Raw genomic sequence first — 18,822 nt, forward strand, 5'->3', positions numbered from 1 at the left:
CCCACAAGAACAAAGGCCTCCTGTGTTTTTCCTATATCCAATTATGTGTCCTATGCTCATATCTCTCCTTCTTACAGCTCAGCATTAGCAGCTTTCTCAGCTGTTTTGGAGCCCACTTTCTACTCTGAAGCTGCTACAGATCCTAAATGGATTGCTGCCATGCAGTCTGAGATTGATGCTCTGCTGGATAATCACACATGGAGTATAGTTGATCTTCCGTCAGGCAAGTCTCCAATCGGGTGTAAGTGGGTGTACAAGATCAAGCACAAAGCTAATGGGGAGGTTGAAAGGTATAAGGCAAGGCTGGTAGCTAAAGGTTTTAGTCAGAAAGAAGGGCTAGACTACACAGAGACTTTCTCTCATGTTGCTAAGATGGTGACTGTCAGGTCTGTTGTGGCCATTGCTGCAGCTAAGAGGTGGTTTATCTATCAAATGGATGTGCATAATGCATTCCTCCAAGGTGATCTCTTTGAAGAAGTATACATGCAGATTCCTCAAGGGTTTGGCAGCCATAGGGGGAATGATAAAGTGTGTAGACTGCACAAATCCCTTTATGGCCTGAAACAAGCACCTAGGCAGTGGAACAAGAAACTTACTGAGGCTTTACTACAACTTGGTTTTAAACAAAGTCATTTTGACTATTCCTTATTTACCAAAAAGACTGAAATTCATCTAGTTGTGGTCTTAGTGTATGTAGATGATCTCTTGGTAACTGGTAGCTGTCCTGAATTGATTCTACAGACAAGGAATGATCTCAAGTTGAAGTTTAAAATGAAAGACTTGGGCCAGTTGAAATTCTTTTTGGGCTTGGAGTTTGCTAGATCACAAGAGGGGATCCATATAAGCCAAAGGAAGTATGCACTAGAGTTGATATCAGAAATGGGGCTTGGAGGTGCTAAACCTGCTAGCACACCTCTAGAAGCCAATGTCAAGCTGACCTCGTTTGAGTATGACAGTCATGTAAAGGAGAAAACAATGGAATCTAGTGATCAGTTATTAGATGATGCTGGTCCATATCAGAGACTAATTGGAAGACTCTTGTATCTAACAATGACTAAAGTGGACATATCCTATGTTGTGCAGGTGTTGAGTCAGTTTATGCACAAGCCTAAGCAATCTCATATGGAGGCAGCTTTAAGGGTGGTCAGATATATCAAAGCTGAACCAGGTCTTGGACTGTTAATGCCTTCAGAAAGCTCAAGAAAACTAGTAGCCTATTGTGACTCTGACTGGGGTGGATGTCTTGAGTCCAGGAGATCAGTTACAGGGTACACTGTGAAGTTTGGTGATGCCTTAGTATCCTGGAAGTCCAAGAAACAGGAGACAGTAGCAAGGAGCTCTGCAGAGGCTGAGTTCAGAGCCATGGCATCTACAGTTGCTGAAATAACCTGGCTGGAAGGGTTATACAAAGAGCTAGGAGTTAACATTAAGCAGCCTGTACATTTGTTTTGTGATAGCAAAGCTGCAATCCAAATTGGTGCTAATCCAATATTTCATGAAAGAACCAAACACATTGATATTGATTGTCATTTTGTAAGAGAAAAAATTGTTCAAGGGCTGGTTCAAACACTGCATGTATCGACAAAAGAACAACTAGCTGATCTGCTCACTAAGGGCTTGGGAAGACTGCCACATGAATACTTAGTTTCCAAGCTGGGATTGAAGAACCTGTTTCAACCATCAGCTTGAGGAGGGGTGTTGGTTAGATTTATGACAGCTAGGATTAGAGCAGTTCACAAGATAATTATTCTAGAATCAGTTAGAAGGTTAGAAAGTTGTTAGAGTTAGTTAGCACAGTAACTTTCCTTTATATAGACATAGCATTGTAAAGATATTTTCAAGATGCTTTCAGCTTAATAAGAATGAGTTCTCTTTCTTCTATAATTCTCTCTGTATCTTCTTCTTCCTGATCCTTTTGCATCTTCTAGATGGTGATTACTCCATAAGTTTACATATATTTAGAACAGAAAAATGTGGTACACAGTTGACATTAAGTGAAGTATATTTCAGAACATTTATGCATAGCAAAGCAACTCTCTACTTACAAAAGTAGAAGACACACTAGTCAGTATATTAGGCTGCCTCAGAGGATAGGATCTCAAGTTCAGCCCACCACAGGGGAGATAGCCTTGGAACTGCAGCATCAGGGGAGATATCAATCGCTTCCCTTAGCTTTTTAATCACTTCTTTTATTGTTGGTCTCTTCCTTGAATCTTCTCCAACACATTCTCTCATTACCTCACACATAACCATTAGCTCATTATTCTTGAACGACTTCAATTTTGGATCAACCAACTGTCTATCGTTAAGGCATTGCTCCGCCTAAACAAAAGCACAGAACAACGTTTCACTAGTCTATATTAAACACCGAAGAAAATAGAGTTAGATAGATTGAGACTTTACCCAGCTCAGAAGAGAATCTCGTTCCGAGTAAGGTGATTTTCCAGAAATTACTTCCAGCAACAAAATCCCAAAATTGTAGACGTTTGTTTCGGGATCAGAAAGTGGTGGCAGCTCAGAGTTCTCTAGATCACCACTAGAGGACTTTGACTTCACCATTATCTCTGACCAGAAAGCAAGCTCTGTAATCTGTGTAAATAAAAAACGATTCATGACATTACACAAAGTAAAACGTTTGTAAATTCAATGTGGTTTATGAAATGAAGCATACCTTAGCAGCATAATCGTCCGTAAAAAATATGGAGTGTGAATTCACATCAGAATGCGACAGAGGAGGATTCAAATTGTGCATGTACTCGAGACAATATGCTGTTCCCATTATAGCTCGTACCCTTGCAGGCCAGTCAAGAGGTTCAAGTTCTTCATCTGAAACATGTAGACTGCATTAATCAAAACGAAATCACAAAAATGATTACGCTGAAACTTGAACAATTAATCAGTTTACCATGCAGATGCTCGAAAAGTGTTCCATTTGTTGCATACTCAAAGACCATCATCCTAGTGAAAGGTTCATCTTCCTCGCAATATCCAATTAGATTAACAAAATTCTTGTGATTGATCCTTGAGAGTGAATCGATCTACCCAAAAGCACAATAAGTAGAAATCTTATAAGTAAAAAAACCGAGACAACTAGGATATCTCAACAGAAAGAGTGAGATGGTAATAAGTTATGAAGCAGTTTTTTGTATTTGTGAAGGAGATGACAACTACTAACCTTCTTCCTGAAGGCCAATTCAGAACGCTTGGACCAATCTTTCAAAGAATTTATAGCAGTTGACACAACAGCAATCTCTACTCCACTGGATAGAGTTCCCTTGTAGACTGTAAATGTATCTTGATGGCAAACTATGTTGCTAAAATCCTCGCATGCATTTTCAAGCTCCGGCCTGTTTAGTTTTGGGACCCCTGCAAAATTGATTTCACACATTAGACATGAAACAAAAACTATTGTAGGCGTTGAAGATTTGGATTATATCCACCAGAGAAAAATGAATCCAACAGTTTAACTAGAACATATGAATTCATCAGCTTTGACACAATATTAAATCAAAAGTACCTGTAATAAATGCTTTCTGCAGCTGTCCACTCAATCCAGTCTTCCAAGGGCCTATTGTTTGCGCAGCTTTGCTCTTGCAGATGATTATCAGGCACACAAAAACAGCAACCAGAAAAGCCCCAATGCCAATTCCTATATACTTCCATGTACTTCCAGACTTTCCACCAGGTGGAGCTTGACTAGCAATTGGCTGTTTAACAGCACCATTAGAGTGTCCCCCAGGATTTGGAGGCAGATGATGATCATGTGTGGTCCGTGATGGTGTAGTCAGAGGAGGAGGAGGAGCTCCTTCAGTACTTGGCACAGCACGAAATGAACCACTACTTCTGCTGCTTGGAACAGGATCAACAGGTCCCAATGGTTTCCCTCCGTTAGCAGGAGCAGCAGCAAAGTTACTGGATTGTTCAGCTAACTTACGGCGTTCAATGTTTGCTTGATTCTCTACAGCGTGGATATTGTGAGGCCTAGTTGAACCTGCAAAAACAAAAGAGAATAAAATACTTTCTTTTTTTTGTGTACAATTCTTTGAAATCCAATAAAAGATATGTCACAAAATATTTTCACTCACTTGGTAGGTTGTCAGAGCAGAAGTCTGCCTGAGCATCCAAAAAACGCGGGAACCTTTTAGGAAACAAAAAAGTTGCTTCTGAACCATTAAACTTATTTAGAAAGCATAAGGTGAAAAAAACCTATTTAGTTACTTACAGTGTGAAAAAACTAAAATACCATGCTAGCATCCCTTTAATTGGTCTGAGAAAGGAGCCTATAGTCTTATATGGCCTCAAACTGCCATGCCAGATGCTGCAAGAAAAAGGCACCAAATTTTCAGAGTGGAGTATGAAACTTAAAAGTGCGTGATTGAGAAATAAAACATTAGCATATTAAGAGGTAGTCAGTAATCTGGCATCAGTTATAAGGATAAAGCTGAAGGTACTTGTCCAAGATGAGTATCTCGATCCAGAATTCAAACAGAGTCAACGGGATGAATAGAATAAATTTATTCATATAGCTGGCTGAAGTTTCATGCTACAAAACAGGAATACGATAATATCCAAGTGTTCTTCTACTCATGGGAAAGAGTAACCACATTTCCATCAATTTTAGTGGTTAATGTACAGAAAAGTCGACAAAATAAACAAATATTATGCAATAGATCAGTCAAATTTCCACATAAACAGGTCTTGATATAAGAAGATGAATCACAACTTTAGAAACACTAAAGTCTAATCCCCTCTGAATATTAGGGTTGGAGACAGGAAAGTATCAAGTTCCCCATGGCAATGCTTTCGACAATCACCATCATAGTTGCTTCACTATTGTAAGGGAAGTATGAGAGATTAGTGGGGACACACTATGCATAGAAAATGTCTCAAAGATCTTCAGTGCAACTCCATGGGATAATTGCTTGCACATAATTTAATGTTAATACCAAACTTATAGCAGGAGGTAGTTAGTATGAAAGTAGTATATTGGTATATGTTCCTCAAATGATGGATTTTATGCATTTTCAATATAATTGAACATAGAAACAAGTCTGCGACTTTAAATGCAGCACAGCTGAAACATGAAGATAAAAGGACCAAACAACTACGGAAGTCTTACCAACGCCCAAATTTTCTATTTATGCAACCAGTTCCGGCAGCAACACCAGAGGTGAGGTAATCATCAAATTGCAATTCCGAGAGCAGATGAAGCTTTCTGATCTCCAAAGGGATCTTCCCTTCGAAGTTATTGTCCCTAATCAACCTGGAAAAGAAGTATCAAGCACAATTCAAGAACATTTTGTTAGCAATGTTGTAGCATAAATACATACAAATATATTATAAGACAGAAACACAACAAATTATCAACTTACAAGCTTCTAAGTGATTGCAAATCTCCTATTACTGCTGGAATTCTTCCACTCAAATTGTTGTTCTTAATGTCAAGCACTTCCAGCATTCTGAGTCGTCCAAATTCTTTAGGAATAGCACCAAAAAGACGGTTTTCAGAAAGCACACTGTGGAAGAAAAGCATTCAAAGAGGAAGAAAATTTATTACTACATAGTACATAGATGCAGAACAGAGGTGAAACATTGATTACCAGAAATCTACCCAATTCACTTTATACATTTTTCTTTGGGAAAAAAAAAAAGGTAAAGTTTTTCTTTGGTGCAATTTGCATGACCAAATATGCTAAATATCCCAATGTATATGACGCTCTTTATATTTTGAGACATCTCCTAAGTAACAAATGGGAACGAAAAATGGAAACCTGTACTGACCAGACATGTAAGTATAGTGCAATTTCAAATTGTATAGTGATAAGATAGTGTCTACCACGATAAGGAAGTATTAGTTCCATGGCATAGCACACTAAATATTGTTTCTAGACTAAGACCAGAATCATGAAAGCATTTCGTAAGTAGAAAAAAACACCAATGATTGGAACAATCTCTTTTCAGATGGTGAGGACAGGAATATGAGCTAAAGAAACAAATGAGAAGCATAAAAGTATAGCTGAAGCTTACAGTGATTTTAAGTGAGTAAGATTTCCAAGTTCTGCTGCGAGTTTTCCTTTCAACGAATATCCATGAAGGTCCCTAAATAGAGAACAGACAAATGATTTAACAATATCCGAAGAACCACAAACAGAAAAACTCACAACTCAGTGTTTGCACTTTGTCTGTCATTATCATTTCAACAGGCTTGTCGATAGCAAAGCAACACATATAAATTTATAAGAAAAGGATTCACACTAGGAAATTTTTGGGTATATTTAACAAGAGACTTACAACATTTGCACTCTCCCGTCCATACACTGGACACCAGACCACAAGCACGGGTCACAATGATCTGAATTCCAGTTTTCAAGAATGCCATACGGATCAGAATCCACTTTCACGCGGAATCTCAATAGTGCCAATCCTGTTTCACACACCAACAATAATTAGCAAACAAGAAAACATACCAAACACTTAAAACTAGCCTAAGACGGAACTACAAAACCAATAGAACTGTACTCAAGTATAAGAATTACCTTCCGAATTAAGAGAACAACAACCGCGAATATCCAAAATGATAATCAAAAGAGCGAGATACGACAATTTGATTCCATAAGTGTTCCATCTACCACCCATAGCTTGCACAACCATATGAATCAGTTGTTGAGGCAGTAACAATATCTGTCAACAGCCAGGACTCTATACAAAATCGCCAGCTTTCTTGTACAAAATTACTCTCCAAACAATTGAATTCACTCGTAAATATAAACAAGTTGAAAAAAAGGAGAGCAAATACACCACTGTTTACGTATCATTCAACTTTTACAATGTAAAACTATATTACAAGTTAAAAGAAAAACTATTAACCCTATTGACACAATGGACAAAATTGGGGTCTCTCATTTTTCACAGTTTCTAAAATTTAGACTATAACAACATCTCCCTCACCAAACACTTCCACAAACTCGATTGATTAATCTCCAAGATTCAATTTTTATCTGGAAAATGAATAAACACAAAAGAAAAAAATTAGTAATAATATGTTTCTTGAAAAGGGGTTGGTGAAAAACCTAAGAACACTTCACAAGCCAAACCATGAAAAAAAAAAAAAGAGAGAGAGAAAAAGAAAAAGAAAAAGATGATGATGAGGGAATAACTGAATTTGCAAGCAATCAAAAGAAAAATAAAAATCCAAAAACCCAAAAGATGGTAAAATGTAAAGAGTAAAACTTACCAGACAAGAATGAAATCTTTCTCTGCTTTTTATTGCAGAACTGGAAATGCCAATTCGTCACATTTCTTGAAAAAAAAGCCAAAAATTAAATAACTGCAATAGGAAAATGCAGGTGGTGGGACAAATTTTTTTTTCTTTTTTGAAAAAAATTAAAGAAATAACAGAGATTGAAGAAGAAAATTGAAATCACACAAGAAAAAATCAATCTTTTTTTTTGTAAAAAATAGTGTAATATCTTTTCTTTTTTTTCTTGACTGCAGTTTGCAGGGTGATTTCAAAACAGGGGCTTCTTTTCAACTACTTTTTTTTCTCAGAAAAATGGTTGAGGAGGAACAAGAGGGTAAATATGGGGAAATGGTGGGAAAAAAAAAGTTTTTTCCTCTCTCTTGTTTCTCTCTCTACAAGATTTTTTCTCTTTTTTTTTTTTTTGGTTTTGTCTCCTCTGACACAAAGCTACCATCCCGGCAAGCAAAGTCTCCTGTTCTTCTCTTCCATTTTTTTAATTATTTTTTAAAATTTTATTTTCCGTCATTTTCATTTTTTTTTAAATATATTAAAATATGTTTTTTGTAAAACTATGATAAAGACGGGCCCAGTATCCAGGTGGATTAACCGTAAACTGCCGGCGGGGTGGGCCCCTACATACCAAGACTTACGGCCGTTGACTGGGTCCCACAAATAATACGTGCCATCCTGTTATCCTCAGCTTCCTAAATTCTGGAATTATCTTATTCGAAGGTAAGACAAAATAATATCTACCTGAATGGAGGATAAGGTAGAATATTTAGGATTAAGGTTGAAATTAAATTTATGCGTTATTTGGTTGAAGCTATATTTCACATACCAAACGAAGTATTTGGTACGCGAGAGTCGTTTGATGGTTATCCCAAAATTAATTTTGAATTAAAATATACTTTATTTGATTGAAGATATAAATTTAATATTTAATATGTGGGATAAGATGAAATATCTCAAGATTAAATTTTGAGATGTAGTCTATACTATAAATTTATCTTTAAGATAAAATTATACGTTTCGTTCATGTACCAAACGACTCTTAATTGTATAAACTGATAAAATATTAAATTTGACTAAGGATATATTATATTAGAAATAAGTAATCCCTCCTAAGTCATAACTCATGCGGGTATTTATTTGACGGTGTAAAATGAAATATAATTTATATTATCAGTTTACATCTTAATGTCAATGATATTATATACATATATTATATGGAAACCTATATTATCAAAGGTAGTCATATTACTAGACATGGAAATCCGTGTTAGCATGGATATTGTCGTTTTTTTAGATTCAATTTATGTGATACGGTGAAAATTAGAGAATTATTCAAAATTTATATTATTTTTAAATAATTAATTATTATAATTTATAATATTTTTTATATCATTTTAAATAATATAGGTTACTCTAATATGTCAACTTTTAAAAGGTAAGGACTCAGATTCATATTTCCTTCTTTTCCATGCGGACAATAAATTTCCTTTAAGAAAATAATAATTAAAATTTAATATTCACAACAATATTCATAGTAATTGATTTCAAATAAGATAAGTGTTACAATCTTTATTAATCCTCTTTCTTCCTATTTTTATATACTCAAGACTTTTGAGCTTGAATTTAACTTTACTTAAATTTAAGGGCTTGAAACTTGATCTTAAATTTAATGGGTTTGATCTTGACTTGTTACTTGAATTTAATGGTATGAAGTTTGATCTTAAATTCAGTGGTCTTGAACTCTGAAACTTGTAGAGAAATATTTGAGTGCTTGAATATTTGTAATTTTTAGAGAAATCTACGAAGTTTGATCAACGAGCTCTCTTTGTATTCTTGTTAGAATTTTGATCCCTTTTTTCTAAATTATAATTGTAGAATGAAAGAGTTGTGATGAGGACAAACTCTTTTCGACCAATAAGATTGAAGTTGACATGGCAATATTTGATTGGTCAGAGGCGTGACATATTTTGGTTGGCCTTTAATCTGACTACGCATGTTATGTCATTTTGACATATGACATGATCCTATTGATTCTTTTATATGATTATCATGTCATGTTATTTGACATGTAACATGGACCTCTAAAATAAGATGGCATCTCGAGCTTAACAAATTGGGCTCATCATTAGAAGCCCAAGTCAATGGATTAGCCTAATAAAATTGAACTTCAATTATATTCGCATTTATTAAACTTAAATAATTAATCTAATTATATTATCCAATAATATTTAATTAGACTAATAGACCTTGAATTTAAATAATCCAACTTTTATATATAATTTAAATTCAATAAAGTTTCGATATCCACATTCGATCTTTCTTCCTCTCCCTAGTCCCTATCTAATTGGAAAAACTTTTAAAAGATTGAGTCAGTCATCAAGGTCTATGTGGAGAAAATAAAATGGAGGAAACAAAATTCTTCTTGAGTTTCTCCTACGTTTGGATTATTCATTTATTTGAGACATTTTCTAGTCAAAAATCAAAGTGGTCTAATATAATATTGTCCTCATTATAATTAACAAGAATGATCGACTGCGAGTCATGTGAAATAATCTCCACGAAATGAATCATCTTGATCTAGTACTCCATAAAATATAAAAGTATTACTCCTTCAAATACATTAAATAGTTTGATACGTGACATATGAATAATATAATTCGGGATGTATAATTTTTGGAATTATCTCAGTTAAATATTATGTGTATGTATGAATGAGTGTATATATGTACGTATCACATGCCTATATGCCTGCTAGTGTAAATGTTTTTGTCCCAAAATTAATTGCTACGTTTTGGATAACTCAATAATGTCACCACGATTTGTTATTAGGGATATAAATAGTGTTATTTATGAAAAATGCTCAAATACCAATTTCAGGCCATCCATCATGAAATGTAGTTAGGCCCAAATTATTTGGTTGAATATGATTGGGCTTGATCTCCAACAACTACTGCTCTATAAGAAAACACATTTTCATTCATTTATTTATAAGTTTCATTGTTCGTTGGATTGTCAACTACTACTACTCATTTTTGTCATCAAGATTCTCTAAAATTGTAGGAACCGATAGAAAGTGAGAGCTTGTTATTTGTTAATTATCTATTTTGGTGCACAATTAGAAAATAAGTCATAAAAGGACGTGTTTGGTTCAATTTTCTTATTTTTAGTCGGTCAATTTTTTTGAAAAATATTTTTTCTAGAGAAAATACGTTCCTTAAAAATAAAGAAAATGACTTTCTTAATGAAAGTAGGTACAATAAACTCCAAAAAAAAAAAAAAAAGGTACAATAAACTCCAAAAGTGACATTCTATCATATTAATAGTCTCCTCTGACCACCCTCCAACTCATCCCATCCCGACCACCTATATCCCTATTTTATTCAACCTTTCATAATATTTGTCTAGATTATATATAAATATCTTTGAAATAATATATTCTTTTTACCTACATATGAACGCAAATTAAAAAAAATGATAGTAAAAAACTTACCTATTTTCTAAAAAAAAAAAAATTCTCTGTACCGAACACATCTTTTCATGTTTAGAGAACTCAAATCTCTGAATTGGTTGTTGGTGTTCAAAGATTCTAGGGATATAATAATAATAATAATAATAATCTTCAATCAGTTCTTTCGATAACTTCATTATTGTGACTTTTAATTGATTATAAAAAAAAAGGTCTGATATACCTCTTAACTTTATTATATAGAGTTTATATACTAGTTATAAAAGTGGCTCACATATATTTTTACCGTTATAACTTATAAGAACGATTCACATATACCTTTACCGTTACAAAAGTGGCTTATATATACCCCTAGTCCCTACCGTTACCATCTGAAAAAGTTAATTTTTAATTTAATTTAAAAGAAATCATGTATATGATCTTTTTCACACAAATTATTTTTTGACCTCTTTGGTTATTGTTATTTAGATTTTTTATTCTTATTTTATTTTTTCTTTCATTCTTTAGTGTAAAAATAAGAGAAATAAAAAGAAAGAAGTGTGAATGAAAAAATATAAAAAAGACTTTAAAAAATAGTTGCGGCTATATTGTAGTTTAGTTTTTATATTTGCAAAATAAAATAAAATTTGGGCCATCTATAATAAATTTTACAAGAAAATAAGTGAAAAAAACAAATTTGATCATCCAAATAATAAATTCAAATTAGTCAAAAGAAAAACAAACGTGCCCCTATTTGTTTTTTTTTTAAATAAAATAAAAATTAATCTAAAATTATTTTTTTTCACTCCCATTAGAAGAAATGGGAAAATAAAAAAAAATCATATTCCTCATTATTATTTTTCCAAATATAATATTTCTTCACTATTTTTCTTAGCCTAATTCTGTAAAAAAAAAAAAAAAAAGCTCATCAATTTCCGGGGTGGGGGGAGGGGGGGGGGGGTAGGAGGGAGAAGAGTAAATGAAAAAATATTTTACGTTGTAGTTCAATGTAATACTATTATATATAAGTAATTAGTTGAGTTTACCAAACACATGCGAATATAATGGCATCTTAAATTATATAGTATAAATGATAGTAGCAATATTAACATAGTTGTAATCATTAATTCTTTTTAATTTCTTCCTTCCAACTAGCTGCTAACTTTAGGTATTACCTACTACTTAGTACTTGCTAGTAATAGTTAGGTCGCTATATATGTATTGACTAAAGCAGTACTGTCAAGTGTCAAACATTTTTTTGAGATGGGGAGGGCCACCCTTATGTGTATTTCCTAGTTGTTCTCACTTTAAATCTCTTCTTTTATAATCGTGATGTGGATCACAAGTTTATACGTCCCTCACAATTAATAAAATGAAGTTTTTGTTATCTTTCATCACTATTCAGATATTGACCAATATCATTCACTAATTCTCTTTTTTTTTTTTCTTTACTTGTCACTTTTAATTTAACATATTGACGAGAGGGAGTTGCTTAGATGATAAGCACCCCTCATTTCTAACCCAAAGATTGCGAGTTCGAGTCACCAAAAGAGCAAAAGGGTAGGAGCTTCTAGGGAGGGTAAAAAATAAAAATAAAAAAATAACAATTTAACATATCAATTTTTTTCTTTTAATATTTTTTCATGTTTTACCCTAATATTAATTACGTATTTATCAAATTATTTTTCAATACTTAATACTAAATGTAAATTAATAAGGATAAAAAAATAAAATAATAATATTAAATATTTTTCTTTTAATAGATATGACAAGTCCAAATATAATAAGAAAAAATAAATGGAGAAAGTAACATTTTTACCACCGTTAAGATTTAAAGTTTTGAAATTAAAGGCTGAAGCCTCATAATTCTAAACACACTGCACTAATAATTACTACTATGCAACACCTTGAGTACATGATTGGCCTCAATATTAGATGAATTCATGATTTATTCAAAATTCCACCCCCCTTGTGGTCCTTCTCACACCAATGACTTCCAAATTAAGCACACATTAATGAACAGTATATAAATAATTTTCACATAATAATTAGTAAAAATCAAGTTAAATTCAATTACTTGTAACTTATGATATCAAGTACTATATATGAATTATTAATCTGAAAACATTTTAGTTACCTAACCTACAAATTATAAGTTACCTTATATAGATAATCAATGGGAAACTACCTAACTCCCATGCATAAGACGAAATATCAAGAATAGTTTAAACTGTTAAATTTGGGTAGGGTTTCCAATTCGCTAATTTTTTTTAAAAAAAAATCCCCCTGAGATAATTGACTAGTTCTATGATCAATATCAACTCCAGCCTTTTTCCACAGAAGATATATATCATACATCTATAGACATTATTCCTATTAGAGCTTATAAAGGGTTAAAAACACGGTTAAAGTATATAACCTGATTTTGAGTTACGAATATTTAAATAATTAGGTGCGTGAGTTTTCTATTTGAATTATTATCAAATATTTATCGAAATACGCCTTAACTATCTATTTCACTTTTCCTACCTGAAATATCACCGTCGTTTACGTAGGAATAGTGAACAACTAAAAATTGAGGTGTGTTTGATAAACATTTGATAAATGTTCAAATAAAAAAACTTACACATGATAGTTTAAATAGAAAAAGAAAAACCAAAGATATTGTATGGTATATTTTTGAACCCTTAACTTTTATTATTATTCATATTTCATACATTAAAACTATAAGAAAGTGAAAATACAACCACATTATATTAATATCGTATTAAGCCACTTAACTATCACAAATTCAAGTTGTTCTCTTTATTGTCATTTATTTGGGGATAAAAAATTCAAGCTATTAAAGATATTTTCATGAAGCAAACGCTGCATAAACTATATATTTTGGTAGTAAAAAGGAAAATCAAATAATTATACAATAATATTTCTCTTATGTAACACGTTGGGCTTATTCTCTTTTCTACGGACTGAGGTTTTTTTGTCTATGGTACTAGTATTAAATCAATATTATGTGTTTGGTTTTGAAGATTTATTAAGTAGAAGCTGACAACTGGCTTTCACCAAGATCTTTATTACAACTTTTATTCTCTAAAAAATATTGCAAGTCTTGTCAAAGTACATAATATTTAAAAATTGGAGGCTGGTAATTAAATAAGTGATGGCACCATATTCTCCTCTACTGTTTGCAAGTCTAATCCATTAAATATGAAAGAATAAAGAATAGAAATGAAACAGAAAAAAGTTAGTAAATTTTTAAATACAATATAGTTTGCATCAAAATTTGTCTGCTGCATGCACTGTCAGGCTATCGTGATTTCTCATTGCATATCGATTTAGAGGGTCCAATTAAACTAGACTAATATTAAGTGTGGTTAAATTTAGAAATATCTTTTAGTTTCTTTGCGAAACGTGTTTCGTAAACGTTGAAGTCATTATAAGCACGATTTTTAAATTATTATTAGTCAAAAATCATAAGTTGGTAATTCTATTTATAACTTCTTGGCTTTTAAACTTTATGGGTTAATCAATTTTTTGGCACTATTTCAATTTTTATCCTCAATATTTTTGTTTTAATTTTCAAATACCTTTCACACATAGAACTCCTAACTTTTCTCTTCACTTTGTACATCCATTGTTCTTCTTTTTCTTTGCAATTTTTTTTGTAAAATTTATAGTTTTTGTAAAAAAAATAAAATATTAAAGATATTTTAATCATTTAAACAAAAGAATAACTTATCAATATTTTTTTTTATAAAATACGTCAACTATTATTTATTACTCTCTCCATTTCAAATTAATTGAATTGTTGAGGTGTTTCACATCCTTTAAGAAAAGAAGATTAAGACATAAATTAAGCATAATTTCCAATTTTACCCTTATTAATTATTGTCAAGTTTATGATTAAAATAACTAAATATTAATTATAATAAATAATTTCACTACTAACTAATGAAGGGTAAAATTGGAAGAATATTCTAAAAGTAGTCTTGAAGATTGAACAATTAAGTTAATTTGAAAAATGAAAAATGTCTCAACAATTCAATTAATTTGAAATGGATGGAGTAACACTTTAAACACTTTTATCCAAACACGAAATTGCTAAATATAAAATTAATTTCAACACTTATTACTCATCAACTATTTCAAACAGGCTCATTAAGTCATTACTATTTGTCCTTTTATGTATTGAATTACTTTAATTTTCTGCTTTAATTTAAGTTGCGCGCATTTCATTAGCCAAGAAAAAAAGTTAGTTGTTTAAAAGACTTGAATAACTCTATGATTTAGCATTTAAAAGAGTTTAACTATAATAAACATAATATAGGTTAACATATCAAATTACAATAATTCTAAATCTTGATCATGTGGTGATGATTTTAGTTTAGATAAGCACTGGCTGCTGTTTTATAATAAGTGGGTCAATTTGAATATTAATTTGATTTTTTCTCTCAATTAACCTTGTCTTATCCTAGCTAGTAATCTAATTAACGTCGATGCAGTCGGCATATATATATATATATATTAGTGGATGGCAAAAGTCAAGGTTTTTACATCTTCTTTGATTGCATGCACCTGTCCCGCCAAAAATTGACTAATTCATATAATTTCACCCACCACTTGTACCCTACAACTCTGAAATTCCTTCTTCAATTAATGTTAGCAAATAAACTATCTTAAAAGGCTACATATATAAGTTGTTATGTCTATACTAGAGATTAAAGAAAGACTTGACCATCGAGAATAAGTACAACAAATATGGAAAAAGGTAGGGGGTATATAGGGAGTAGGGGAGTGGGGACTTTATTTTACAAAAAAAATGGCTTAGCCGTATAGTTTGGTGAAGATTAAGATTTAATTCTAATTTCCAAGATAAATTATAGTATATAGTAAAATGAAGGTTAATTCATTCTAAAGTACGAGTACTAGTAAGATGAATTTCAAGATTAATAATTTCAAATGTGGAATTTTAGGAACTCTATGTATGCAAAATAGGGGGATGCAAACTTAAATATTGTTGAGTATTGTGACAAAGAACACGACAAGGCACCATGTGAACATAGACGAGTTATTTGATAGAGTATATAAGAATAATATTGAATAGATTGATAATGTTGAAATTTGTATGTTGTAATTATAAGTTATACTGAAATTATTTTTTTCCACAATTTAATTTGGTGTATTAAAGACAAATTTTTAATCATATTTGTTCATGTATTAGTAACTCTTGTATTGTCAATATAATGATTTGCTAAGCTACACATAGATTGAAGATATATCATTCCTATTTAACAAAGGATTAAATAATATCATACCTAATTAAATACATAAATTATTATCTTCACTCCAAGAAATATTGGATTCTCTTTTGGATAGATATGATTTCCCTATAATAACATCTTTATTAATCTACCATTTACGAATAATAAATATGAGCATCTAACCGAGTAGTAGTCAATAGACAATATATCCTACCAAATGACCCCAAAGAGAAAGAAATGAATACAATACTTACTTTCATTAGTTTTAATTTATGTGATATATATTGGCTAAATATGAAGTTTAATTAAGAAGAAAAACAAACTTTTAAAACACTTAGTTTTCATAAACATTTATGTGACTATATATTATTTTGTCAAAATGAAAAGTTAATTTAAAGTTCAATTTATTTACAAAAATATACAAATACTCTGATAATTATTTTGTGAGTAGTACTCCACTTAAACCATTAAATTATTATGAATTTTCTAATAGTTGACTACGTAACATTGGATTATTTAGTCGCAAGTTTTTTTATTTTTTTAATTATATTTCCAATAGCAATCATTGCTAGAATTAATCACATTTTTTACCTAACTATACTTTTAGGCAGCTAGCTAGCTAGTTCGTGAAGGACTAACTCGTATGTCACATATAAGGTACAACCCGGCCTCATGTTTAAGTAATTAGAATTTGTTGGAAGGGAAATTAACCAATATGTTTATCTTTAAAATAAAGAATAAAGATTTGTGTAGAGAAATGAACAACAGTTTTGATTTGAACATTTTCCTAATAAACTCATTGTGTTATATTTATAAGCAACTCAGTATAATGTTATAATTGGGGTCTAAAAAAATTGACGCGTACGCGTACATTACAAATTTTATTCTTATTTTTATTTTTATGAGATGAAAAAAAACTATTAAATAGATCATGGATTCAACAAAAACATTATTTAAAACAAGTTTGAAAAACGTCCTCATGAATCATGATAATCAATATAATTTTTTTTGCTTTTCGGTATAAAGATATCATGTGTTTAATTTCACGTTGTTTAACATATAAAAGTATCTCATTATTAAATTACAACATATATTGTAATTAATAAACACCAAAATCAAACTAAGCCAAATTCTCAGGAGGTTGATAATTACACACAAGAGACACCCATCGTCAAATAAATAAATAAATCATAATAATAGATACCCCTCTGTCCCAATTTATATGACACGTTCCGTTTTGTGAGAGTCAAACAATTTAAGTTTGAACGAGAATTTGCACATGAAATCTTCAAAAAAAAATATTGAATGAAATATATATATTTGTAAACCATGTAAAAAGTATTTTCAGTCACAATAATTAGCAATTCAAAATATTTAAAAGATATATGAAAAATTTACAATTAAATATATACTTGTTTGAATCTCTAAATTCGAAATGTATCAGACAGGGAGAGAGGGAGTAGTTATTTGGACAATTGCCATATGAATACGACTTTTAGCTGAAATAGAAAAAAATAAACAAAATTTATTTTATTTTACTTTCATTCAAATGGAAAAGTCCTCAACAAAGGTCAAACTAAAAGATATATAATCACATGAGAAGGTACAACTGTCAAACATATTTTTTTTTTTACAGATTATAAAATAACTTTTCGGGAAAGTCACATGATATGATAAGTTCAACCAAAACGAATTGGACTAGTCGTCTCATTTATTATATAATAATTAATTAATTATATATAAATGTCAGAATTATTGCACTATAATGAGCACCAAGTTACGTCCAAAAGCTTCTAATTTTCTTATTAAAATTAAATGTATTCATTTTTGCATTTAATCTAAGTAAAAAAAAAGTCATTGGCATTGAAAATTAATTCCATTGTTAAATGATACAAAAACCTCCCAACTCCCAAAAGGGAAAACAACACCTTCTCCTCCCATTATATACCCCACTACCAAAGGAAAATTTCTTGTCTTCTCATATATATATATTTTCTGGCTGATCGATTGGGAGAATAGTGATTCATATTTATAGTTGATCGGATCGACCAACTTGTTTGAAACAAAGGCGTATCTATTATTGTTACGTTGCCAAATTAGGGTATGTTTGACTCCATCTTCAGCAAGTGATTCATCGATCGTCTAAACAAGCTTTAATATTTGGAGACTAAGCACAGCAGCTGATCGATGGTTTGTATTTAGAAAAACTTCCTTTTTAAAAAAAATTTCCTCTATGAAGTATATATATATATGGGAAAAAAATAGGAATATTCTAGATTAATTAGGAATATAAACTAGTTCTATTTAATTACCCAGTTTGGAAATTGTTTCTTTTCTCTTTTCCAGTGCTTGGTGGTAATTAGCCAGTAATTGATAATTGTTTCCTTTTAATTTCTTTTGAACAAATTTTCTCTATTTTGTTATCTTGCAGTACTATGTAGGAAGTTAATATCGATCATTTTTTCCCCTTAACTTTATGCAAATAGATCGATTCTAATATGGTTTCAGCACAACCATATTATGCATTTTATGAAAATTTGGAATTATTTCCATGTGAAAAAAACTAGGGTTAATCAATTTAATTATATATCTACTCCTTTTTCAAGACTTTTGTTTCCTCTTATACATATGTTGTTGGAAAAGGGAATCTTGATGTACCGGGTAAAATTAATGTCATGTAATTAGGAAGTTAGAAGTTTTAGCGGTGAGAATAGTAACTATACATGATAAGATTGTCTATAATAGTCCCTCATGGTCCGATCCTTCCTCTAACATCTATCCGTTTTTTGGGCGGTTCTGAAATCTGAAGAAGAATGAAGTGCACAGTAAAAGTTTCCTAGTATTGAGGATATTAAACAAGAATA

At 31.3% G+C, this 18,822-nt stretch overlaps 1 protein-coding gene across 1 annotated transcript; it reads right to left on the reverse strand.

The window, feature by feature from the left end:
* Nucleotides 1-2,057: 2,057 nt before the first annotated feature.
* Nucleotides 2,058-7,662, reverse strand: LOC125835193 (protein MALE DISCOVERER 2-like). Its single transcript, XM_049514320.1, has 14 exons — nt 7,235-7,662; nt 6,537-6,998; nt 6,292-6,424; nt 6,028-6,099; nt 5,373-5,516; nt 5,120-5,263; nt 4,223-4,318; nt 4,086-4,138; nt 3,518-3,991; nt 3,176-3,366; nt 2,906-3,038; nt 2,672-2,826; nt 2,404-2,589; nt 2,058-2,322 (listed from the first exon to the last, which is right to left on the reverse strand). Exons 2-14 carry the CDS (start codon nt 6,649-6,651, stop codon nt 2,074-2,076), a joined length of 2,145 nt encoding a protein of 714 aa, XP_049370277.1. The 5' UTR covers nt 6,652-6,998; nt 7,235-7,662; the 3' UTR covers nt 2,058-2,073.
* Nucleotides 7,663-18,822: the final 11,160 nt, after the last annotated feature.

Source organism: Solanum verrucosum, unplaced genomic scaffold (genome assembly GCF_900185275.1).
Source record: "Solanum verrucosum unplaced genomic scaffold, falcon-dt-bn FXZP01001278.1, whole genome shotgun sequence".
NCBI lineage: Eukaryota > Viridiplantae > Streptophyta > Magnoliopsida > Solanales > Solanaceae > Solanum > Solanum verrucosum.